At 49.0% G+C, this 10,794-nt stretch overlaps 1 protein-coding gene across 1 annotated transcript; it reads left to right on the top strand.

The window, feature by feature from the left end:
• Nucleotides 1-33: 33 nt before the first annotated feature.
• On the top strand, nucleotides 34-10,711 carry LOC104507882 (exportin-5-like; the record flags this gene model as incomplete). Its single annotated transcript, XM_010149307.1, has 14 exons — nucleotides 34-157; nucleotides 784-856; nucleotides 1,419-1,556; nucleotides 2,444-2,626; nucleotides 3,627-3,668; nucleotides 4,527-4,553; nucleotides 4,886-5,062; nucleotides 5,722-5,798; nucleotides 6,243-6,342; nucleotides 7,348-7,431; nucleotides 7,838-7,963; nucleotides 8,196-8,286; nucleotides 9,754-9,882; nucleotides 10,596-10,711. Coding segments are annotated over exons 2-14 (1,347 nt in total), but the record flags the coding sequence as incomplete, so codon positions are not given.
• Between the last annotated feature and the right edge of the window lie 83 nt (nucleotides 10,712-10,794).

Below are 10,794 nucleotides of genomic sequence, written 5' to 3'. Positions count from 1 at the left end.
GTGTTTTAATTGCGTGTGCGTGTTTCCCCTCCCAGTTCTGCGAGGAGTTCAAGGAGAAGTGTCCCATCTGCGTGCCCTGCGGGCTGAAGCTGGCAGAGAAGACGCAGACGGCCATCGTCCGGCACTTCGGCCTGCAGATCCTGGAGCATGTGGTCAAGTACGTGCCCTGCGCCGGGGAGGGATGCCGGCCCGCTGCCACGCAGCCCCTGCCGTGGGCTCTGCTCCCGTTCCCGCGCCTCCCGCTTCAGGGAAGCACTTGGGGGGATGCGGGGAGTCTGCCCTGCAGCAGAGAAGAGCTGCTGTCCTGTTCTGCCTCTTTCCTCCTCTGTAACAGAGAGGAGAGAGCGGCTTTCAGGCAGGTTGGGGAGGTTAATTCACTGGGCTTTGAGACACGTTGGCATTGCAGGATGTAAATATGCACGCAGGGTTATCAGTAGGCCTTTGCAGTCTTCTCTGTCATTAGCCTCACGCTAACAAAGAGGCTTTGTATTAGTTCAGTCCTGAGATTCCTCTCTACTGCCTCTACAGACCTGACGCTTTGTGCTGCTGCTGCTGCTTCTCATGCCTGTTGACCCCAGTGGTGCGTGCCCGTCTGCCAGCAGCAGCAGCTTGCACTCAGCCTTTTCATGAGGGGACTGGCAGGGTCAGTGAGCTGTAGCGTCACTCTCTAGGTAAAGAAGCGATGGTTGGGTGAGAATCAGGTCAGAGATGTTTATAAATGTTACGAGTTGGTGTCCTTATTCTCACTCTCTCTTTTTTTTTTTTTTAAACTGTTCTGAGCAGGTTCCGCTGGAACAACATGCCTCGCCTAGAAAAAGTTTATCTAAAGAACAATGTCATGGGCCTCATATCCAGTGTAAGTACCTTCTACCCCAGACTGTTCTCTGAAACACGATTCACTCACTTAGAGATAGAAAGTGGGAGCGAAAGGGAAAAAGACTCCAGTTAATTAGCACAGGGGACCTGAATTCAATTATGCACTTCGTTACTTTCTTGCTGTGCATCCCTGGTTGTTGCAGTGCTTTTCTCTGTCTTGTAGTTAGGTCACTAACCATATCACCTCAGGAAGTTGTGAGGCTGGTATGAGATGTATAAGGTACCTCATTTTTTCGTAGGGGGAAATTCAGTAACTATGGATGTAGTTATCTTAGTCGTGTTTTCTCTATTGTTGTGATTGCTCTCGTGACCAAGTGACTGTCTTTTGAGGGAAGTGTTTTCGTTCCCAGAGTTCACTAGCTGTGGGTGCGTGGGAGGGTAGGAATGTCGTCCAAGGTAGCTGGGTGAAGAGCCATCCCGATACTGTTTTGTTTTGTTGTTGTTGTTCTGGGTGGTTTAGAATATTTGCAGTCACAGTGCTTCCAAGGATTATGAATGTCTCATGTTTGCTGTTTTGTATAACTGCCCCTCTTCTATCACAGGGAACTCAAAGTATTCTAGAGGAGGAGAGTCACATTAAGGATGTTCTGTCTCGCATTGTGGTGGAGATGATCAAGCGCGAGTGGCCTCAGCACTGGCCTGACATGCTGAAGGAGCTGGATACCCTCTCCAAGCAAGGGGTATGAAACACACCTGTCTGTTCTCTTCTGTTTGCTCATAGTATGGGTCTCAGCCTTCCATCGCCTGTGGGAAAGAAAACCCTCGGGTGGTCAAGTGAGACAGGCTGAGGGTGGACTTAAAAATCCCTGCTAGTTGAAGTTATTCTAGGAGGTTTTAGCAGAGAGGCTGTTGTGGTTTAACCTCAGCTAGCAACAAAGTACCACGCAGCCACCGGCTCACCTTTCCCCTCCCCCCTTCCCAGTGAAGGAGGAGGAGGAGAATCAGAGGAAAAGACAAGGAAGCTCATGAATTGAGATAAGAACTAATTAATAATTGAATATAAATTAATATTATAGTGATACTAATAATATTATCAATAGTACTACTACTAAGTAAGTAAAATAATGGAATATAAAGCAAATTATGCAATTGATCACCACCAGCCAGGTCCCAGGTAGCAAGAGCCAGAGCCTGAGAGCGACATACCGAGTATGCCGTGCAATGGAACGCAGTACTCCTTCAGTCAGTTTGAGTTGGGGTCAGCTGTCTGACCAGTGTGTGTCCCCCACACTGCCTGTAGGGAGAAGGTTGGGAATGCAGCTGCAGTATCAGAAGCTGAGAAAGACCTTGAATTTGGTGCAAGCACTTCCTGGCACCAGCTAAAAAGACACGTTATCAGTACTATTCTCAGGGCACATCCAAAAACACAGCCTCATACCAGCCACTGTGAAGAATGTTAACTCTTTCCTGACTAAAACCAGCACAGAGGGGCCATCTTGCTGCCTTGTTTCCCCAGGGTGGGACTCGTATCTTTATGCACTCTCACTTTCTACATCTCTGAGCTGCATTCTAGGGTTTTTAACGTTTGAACCGTGCTGACGCAGTGTATTTCACTTTGGGACATCAGGAAACTCAGACAGAACTGGTGATGTTCATCCTCCTACGTTTGGCAGAGGATGTGGTGACTTTTCAAACCCTGCCCACCCAGCGGCGACGAGATATCCAGCAAACCCTCACCCAGAACATGGAGAAGATCTTCAGCTTCCTACTAAGTACTCTGCAGCAGAATGTCAACAAGTACAGGCGCATGGTAAGAGTCTCCTTCCCTTGGGTTCAGTCGGTGCTGGAGGCGTTTAGGAATTGGGATACAGCTCGCAAGTTGTTGGGGAAGCAAGTGCAGAAACTGTCTGAGATCTGTTGCTGTGAGGTAGGGATCTGCTGCGGCCTGGGAAGCCAGTGCTGGTCAGAGGGACTGGACGCACAAGGTTGACAGGGTTTAGTGTCGATAGTTCTGATTTGCTATTGTAAACGGATGCGTGCCTCCTCCGTACCGTTGGAATGATCCACCGATGCTAGGAGTGTACGGCTTGGCAAAATGAAGATGTGGTTGTGGCAGAAAGAGGTAGATTTGGGGTAGTTCGTGTAACACACAGTGGTAGAGAGGTGCCCTCCTTGGCTGGCGTCTGCTCTCTCAGCTGCAGTGGTGTCTTTGTGGTGGCGCACCAAAACGCGTGAGTTTTTGATGTCTCGGCGTTGCACCTGGGCCTCTCTGGTCCTTTTCTCCCAGAGCTCAGGTCAGAAAGTCCTTTTTTGTCAAGTTGTGGTGAGGAATGCTCTTCCTTTTTGTGCAGAGAGACTTCTTCCCTGAACTCTTACCTAGAGTCAGAGATGTGCAGGTTGGTCAAGAGACGGATGGCGAAGGCAAGTCTCTTCTTTCCCTGTGAAAAGGAAATGGATTTGAGAGCAGAGCACAGCTGAGAAACCAATCTAGAAATAAGTTGCTTAGGTCTGTCGCTCGTTCTTTTTCATCTGTGAATTAAAATCTAGAGTTACACTAAATGTGAAACTGGGGAGGCGACGAAAAACCCTCCCCTGCCTGACTTCTGTTCGCTGTCCTGGTGCACAGACAGGCTGAACAAGCCCGCTGCAGAGCAGCCAGTTCTCTGTGCAGGTCGTGGTGGTGGGTGGGAGACCCTGGTGCATTTTGTAGTCTGGTTGAAATGCATTTCCAGGTAAGGTTTGAATTGCAGTGCTTGAGGCTCTGAAGTGTGGCTGCTTCTGCTAATGGTGGAATCTTTCTGATTGGCAAGGTTGAAGCACCCCAGGAACAAGAAGCCCTCACCACTCCACAGGTTAGCAGCTCTTTGGGATGTTTGTGCACAGGGTAAATTCCGAGGGTTGGGTGTTCAGTTACCTTCTGCGCACTGAGGCTGGGGGAGATGAGGGACCGTTCCCCGATGCTGTAATGATTCTAAGTGTGCAGTGCTGTACGGTGGCTCAGTTGTTAAAACGCTTGGGGGACAACCAGATGAACTTAAAATTGCCGCACCAGATACGCCGGTGGGCAGAGTTTCCAAACCAAAGCCTTGCAGCAGAAAGAAACACTGGTGGTGTCTTTGCATCTGAGAAACAACCTGAGTGGGTGAGGGACCAGTTTGCAGTAGTCAAAAAGGTGGCGCAAGCAGCGCCTCGCTGCTGGCCTGTGTGCAGAACTGGGGGTCAGGCTGTAAGCTCTCGCTCCGGCTCTCGCTCCAGCTGCCTTTCTGACCACAAACAAATCGCCCTTTTCACACAGCAAGATAAAAGCCACCAGCATCTTCCAGAGCCTGGCTTTTAGATGTAAGGTGCTCTAAAAGGTCAAAGGTTTCTCCCCTGGAAGCTTACAGGAAGCGCTGAAACGCCTTTCCTTCCTGTCCCCTGTGTCTCCCTGATGCGTGCTGACTGGAGTGTCATCTTTTGGATGAGAAAGAAATCGTGGCTTAACTTGCAGTTGAAAGTCCTGTTGTCTTACCTGCCGGGGGGCTGTGGAGGTGGTTGTGATGGCTACACCCGTGTCCTGAGCGGGAGCCGGTGGTGCAGCCTCTGTCACGGGGCAGCTGTTCTGCGAAGCTGCTTCTGGCTGCGTTCTCAAGAATCAGCTTGTCCAGCAGCTGGTGGGTGGAAGCGTGTGCTGCAGCTGCTCACTTACCCTCCCCTCTTTTCTTTTTCAGAAGGCTGATCTGGCTCAGGAGCCAAAGGTGAGCGGAGCTGTGCGGGAGTTAGCGCATTAGGCGTTCTTAAGACCACAATCACTTAGAACCAGGGTCCTCCCAGGTTTTGGAGTCTGTTACCTGCAATTCTCACTCACAGATGGGTTTGTTCACCCATGATACAAATTCCTGCAGAAGAGAGAAGTGAGGCACAAGTGGAGAAATGCCCAGGCCTTAACTGACATCTGGTGTGGGGACTTGGACCCTTCTGCTGCTGGCTCACTCTCAGGGCGGTTCCCAATACTGTTCTCCCAGGGGTGGGCGGCTTTAGGTGGGAGTTGGTGTTTCTCTCTGACCTCTCTCCTCCTCACTGTTCGCAGGCCCAGGCAAACTGCCGCGTGGGGATAGCAGCACTCAACACCTTGGCTGGCTACATTGACTGGGTGGCCCTGAGCCACATCACAGCAGACAACTGCAAGCTCTTGGAGATGTTATGTCTGCTCCTGAATGAACCTGAGCTCCAGATAGGAGCAGCAGAGTGTCTCCTGATTGCTAAAGTGAGTTCTTCCCCCTCAGCTCCCCTGCCTCCCCTTTGTTTTCCTCCTATTCTCCCATATAATTCTTCAGGTTGAACAATGATGTGTTTGCCCTTTTATTTAAGAAACAATGCTCATATCTGGCGGGGTACGATATTTAGCGTGAATGTCATGCCAGCAAAGTGCATACAGCAACTGTTGGAACCCTCTGTAGCTTCTGTGCTGGTCTCTCCCCCCAGTTTTCAAGCTGGAGATCCCCACTGACTTTTATTTTCCCCCTTTCCACAACTGTGAGGTGGGAAATACTGTCACCAGCTGTGTCATCTGGCAGCTCGGAGCAGTGACAGCAGGACCTAAGCAAGTGATTTAACCCATAAATTCACAAGCAGCTCAGTACTGAGGCTGAGCATTTATCAGCTGCCTTTACATCACCAGCCAGTCCACAGTGAAGAAGAGTGAACGTCTCGGGATCGGTTTTTCAGTTGAAAGTTCCTGTGGGGAAATTTCTTGAGATCAGGGATTCCTTAGATTTTTTTTTTTGGCAAGCTTTGACTGAAATAATGTGTGGAACGTAAGCCCCTTCCCAGGTGGAAGGGCAGCTGGGCATCTGCTGATTTCACTTGCAGATGGGAATAAACAGTCATGTTCTAACTGAGGCACTTGGTGTGTTTTGCACGTAGGGTAAGCTGGAGGATCGGAAGCCTCTGATGGTCTTGTTTGGAGACGTTGCCATGCACTACATTCTCTCTGCTGCCCAGTGAGTACCATCCCCCTGGTGACATTTCACGCAAAGTGGCTTTGTGGATGGGACTTGCCAAAGATACTGCTGATTAACTGCAGGAAGCTGGGACTGGGGTAGGAGAGAACAGAACTACGAGTTCTTCTGCAAAACCTTAAAAAACTGCACGTGTTTTTCAAATCCCGTAATTGAAGGACAGAGTGGTGTAAACAGGACAGCTTCCCCAGCTTTCTCTTTTAGCCTGAAACTGATCGGTGGGGGGCTCTTTTCAGGGGCAATTTCAGAGGTTTGAGATGCCAGTAAAGCAGTACTTCTTGATAATGGCAAAGAAAATCCCATTTCAATAAAATCAAACTGCTCTAGTCCTCTTTTTTTTTTTAATCTACAAGATGGATAGCAGCGTGCCTGTTACGCACAGCTTGAGTAACTGTGGTCCGTTCTTCCCCCTCCCCTCATTCCCAGGACAGCAGATGGAGAAGGCCTGGTGGAGAAGCACTATGTGTTCTTGAAGAGACTTTGCCAAGTTCTGTGCGCGTTGGGCAGCCAGCTATGTGCGTTGCTAGTAAGTCTCTGCTTATACCAGCAGTAGCCCTGGTGAGGCAAGTTCTTAGGGCTGGGGGTGAGGAGTCCCTGATCTAAGGCAGGACCAGGATTCTAGCCACAGGGTTCTCTGCTGATTTCCTGCTCCCTCCGCTCAGCTCAGCGCCTCTACAGTACGGATGGCAGGCTCGCTGAGAGGTGCTGTTCATGGGGAGACGGGGGGCAGCCAACCCCTGCAAGGGATAGAGCAGGCTCAATTCTCACAGAGAGGGAGAGGAAAAGAAACCCCTTTGAGAATCCATCCCTGAAACGAATGGTCAGCAGCCAAAGGGTGTGTTCTTGCTTTCAGCAACTTCACTCGGTGTTAGGCAGCGGGAGCTGTTAGTCCCTGATGGGGGGGAGGTTGTGTCCTCTCATCCACATTTACTCGGGAGAGGCAGCACCGAGCCATACAGCTCCAGAACAGGGATCTTGAGAGCACCAGCTCATAATATGGTTAGTGAGGAACAGCAGAACCTGGAGTTTATGGCTCTGGGTAAAACCTACTTTCCTGATAAACCTCCCAGAAAGTTATTGGTAAGGAATGTCCACATGTTAAAAGCAGGAAGCATTTGGAGGAAGGGGAGTGAAATCACCTGGGTATATTTGCTTGTGAAATTCTGCAGTTGAGAATTGCTCCACTTCAGTGTTGCTGGAGTGGGCTTGATCCAGTAGGTGGACTATGACTGAGGGCAGCATCTGTTACAAATCTGGTTGTACTGGAACTCCAGTGTCTAAATAGTCACACTTTTCTCTTGAACAAGGGTGGTGCCGTTTCCGGCACCCCCCGGCGGGTCAGCAGAACTGGCTACTCCTCGGGCTGTACTGGTTCAGAAAACATCACAGTTGTTCAGTGGTTTTGTCTCTCCTCCTTCACAGTCTGGGGCCTCGGGTGCAGAGCTCTTGCTTTGCCCAGAGACGTACCGCTTGTGAGCCCCGCGTGACGTACAGCTAGTATGGTGTCTGAAACGGACTGTCTCCCTAACAGGGCTCAGATGCTGATGTGGAGACGCCAACCAACTTTGGAAAATACCTTGACTCGTTTTTAGCCTTCACAACCCATCCCAGCCAGGTACGTAAAGGGCTGAAAGTCTCGTGTGTGTCTGTCGGACGTGTGAACGTGTAATTGAACTAACCTGTGGGAGACTGCAGAACTTCAGCTGCCAAATCCTGCTCTCCAGGCTCTCCGTTTCAGCTGAAGACCTGGGAGGCAGGGTTGTTTCGCCTTCAGTCCTGCTCCATAAGGAACAGTGCCTGACACGGAGGTGCTGAGTAGAAGGCGCAGAATTTGCAACCAGCTCTAGTATTTACTTAGAGATTTTTTGGCACTCTGGAAGTTTGGGGTGTGCCTGCAAGGTGCCTTGGCCTCAGTCGAATAGCGAGTGTAATTTGCTATTGCCATCTGATAGCCACACTTCATGTTAGCAGGGGAGATTCCAGCACTGAAATCCTTCTCTGTTCCCCTCTTCTCCCCCCAGTTTCTGCGCTCTTCCACCCAGATCACGTGGGGAGCCCTTTTTCGACATGAAGTTCTGTCTCACGACCCCTTGTTGCTGGCCATGATTCCCAAGTATCTTCGTGCATCCATGACCAACCTCGTGAAGGTGCGTGGGAACTGCAGCCAGGCAGGTGGGAGAAGGTGCCCGGGTGAACACAGCCTGTGGATCATGGGAGAGAAACTCCATTCTCCTGCAGACGTGCTCTGCAGGCCGCTGAGCAAACGGCTCTATCGCATCGTTTTCCTGCTGCTCCTTGCCGTCGGGCTTCCTCTCCTCGAAGCTGGTGTTAGCTGCGATGAATGACTTCTCTTCCTGACCGTGTCTGCTCTGTCTCCAGGTGGGCTTTCCCTCCAAAACAGACAGCCCCAGCTGTGAATACTCCCGCTTCGATTTTGACAGCGATGAGGACTTCAATGCCTTCTTCAACTGTAAGTTGCCATCGCCCTGTGTGGAAGCTGTTGTCGTGCCTCTCCTTTTACCTTCAGTGGCTGGCTAGGCTTGGAGCCTGCCGTGTTGGCTGGGCAGCTTCCATTTGTGTCTTCACTCTTTCAGCCTGGATCTTGGAGTAAATTACTTTAGGATTTTCCTGTGGCAGCTCAGGCGTTTTTCGTTACTTTTTGATGTGATTTTGCTAGAGGTAGGTGGCCTAGTAGCATTTGCTACCTCATGTCAAAGAAAATGTGCCTCTTGGTCAACTGGGGGAGGAAATGAAACAGCCTGGAGTCCTGCTCACATTTGGAGAGAGGAGGGCAGCTCACAGAGGACTTGAAATGTCCTTCCAGAAAGCAAATCTGTCCTGGCTCTGCTAAGAAGCTTCTGGTTCAGTACCAGTAGCTAGAGTGGAGCAATTCAAGTAGCCAGATTTAATTGTAACCTTAAACAAGCAGATGAGGAACCCTGGGTATTTAATTATTTTCTTTCTTTTTTTCTATTTTACTTCCCAAAACCCATGTTGGTTCTCACTGACTGGTGGAGTTTGGTACTTAATTTGGTTACTGGGTGGATATACGTAGTAAAAATCTTCAGACGTAGATCTAAGAAGTAAGAATTCACGTAATTAAGTGTTCCATTTTTTTATTGCTTATTAGACAGTTTATTTTTCACTTACTGTAATAAATCTACTGGGGTGGAAATCAAAGTAGCTAAATGCACAAAGCCAGGATTTGAAGTAGTTTTAAGGAATTAAATTATATTGAAGGTGTTGCACATATCAGAAAATAAAACTACTTTGAAACACAAAATAAAATTACTTGATACAACAGCTTTTTTAATCACTGCAAGTCACATCTGTAGTCAGCAGAGCTGATTCTTTGGTGTGGTCATGCACTGGAATATTTTGGAATACGGGGAATTCCTGTTCTGTACTTCACTTTTCATATCTTTGAAACTGAAAACCAGACATATTTGGGGTTTTTTGAGGTCATGTTAGCTTGTTAGCCTAGAATCCAAACTGGGTTAAGTTGACTAATCTAGAGAAAGTGTGCTTAGGTGAAGGAAGAGGTAGAAAACCAGCATTAGGTAACTGTCTCAGTATCTCAAGGTGCTTTGGAAGCTGCAAACGTGTGGTTTTGGAGAATTTTTTTTTTTTTAATGAAAAATAGAGGCTTAATTGCAGTAAATCTGGTTTTAGCATAGATTTTCTGAATTGATACTGCGTTTTAATTGCTCTTCTTTTTATGTTAATCCATCACTTTTAGTCCAGTTAAATTGCTTCAAAAATTGCCCATCCTGTTGCACGCAGTTTACTGGCTGCGTGTCTGAGCTTACTACGCAGCTATTGCCAGAGCAACAGCCCGTAATGTTCCCGGGTGTGCAGAGGTGCAGGTGAGCTTGGGGGAAGGGAGCATTTGTTGCGTCAGCTTCTTGCCTGGTGCCTGATCTTTTCTCACTGGCAGCTTTCCGAGCCCAGCAAGGAGAGGTGATGAGGATGGCTTGTCGTCTGGACCCTCGAACTGGCTTCCAGATGGCTGGCGAATGGCTCAAGTACCAACTCACGGCTCCTGTTGATACCGGACCCATGAACTGTAAGTTACCTGCAAAAATAGAAAACAGGGATATGGGATTTGGTTTGTAATTTAAGCCCAGGAGAAATTTTTTGGCCTTTTTTTTTTTTTTCTTTTTTAAGGGGAGCCAAGTTTCAACACTAGGTTTTCAGGCTTGTAATATCTTTGCAAATTAAAGGCAAAATCAAATTAAACCCACCCCAAATTTACCCTTTGCACTCTACCTATGGAACAGGTAATGTAAAACCTCTGGCTCCTTTCTCTCCCCCAATTCAGATGCAGCTGTCCCCTCTGATACAATATTACAGTTACTTGGGCCTTGTTTTCTCCCTAATATACTGATTACTTCTGTCCGGGGAAGTTTTGCCTGTGCAGCACAACCCTCTGTCAGTCCCCTTGCTTTCCTCCTGTGCAGGAAGGCCACTTGGTGCTCTGCAAAGTCGCCAGCAGCGCTGAGTCTGGGCACATGGTCTCCCTCCATTTCTTTTCCCTGCTGTGACTTGTTGGTGTTGCTCCCTGTGGTGTCTCCAAAGGTCAGACTGAAGTCTGAGAAGCCCTCACTTGAATGAGGCAAATCCTGTGGGAGTGCCTTAATTCTTCCCAGGGCATCCCTGCCGGGCATCTGCAGGGAGAGCTGTGTGACCAGAATATCCCTGAGCACTGAGATGTTTCAGCCTGGTGTTGTGCATGCGGGGAGGAGCGTGGTGAGAGTTCCCGTGTTCTCTTCCTTTCAGCCAAGACAGGCGAAGGTCTCTGCTCCATCTTCTCTCCATCCTTTGTGCAGTGGGATGCCATGACATTCTTCTCGGAGAGCGTCATCAGCCAGATGTTTCGAACCCTGGATAAAGATGTATGTTTATCGGATGCTCTTGCCTGCTCTTCTGGCTTGTTCTGGGTTGACCTGAGTGGGTTTTTCATAGAATCACAGACTGG

Source organism: Eurypyga helias, unplaced genomic scaffold (genome assembly GCF_000690775.1).
Source record: "Eurypyga helias isolate BGI_N326 unplaced genomic scaffold, ASM69077v1 scaffold13923, whole genome shotgun sequence".
NCBI lineage: Eukaryota > Metazoa > Chordata > Aves > Eurypygiformes > Eurypygidae > Eurypyga > Eurypyga helias.
The sequence above is the reverse complement of the archived record's forward strand: the minus strand, read 5'-3'. Positions and strand labels throughout refer to the sequence as shown.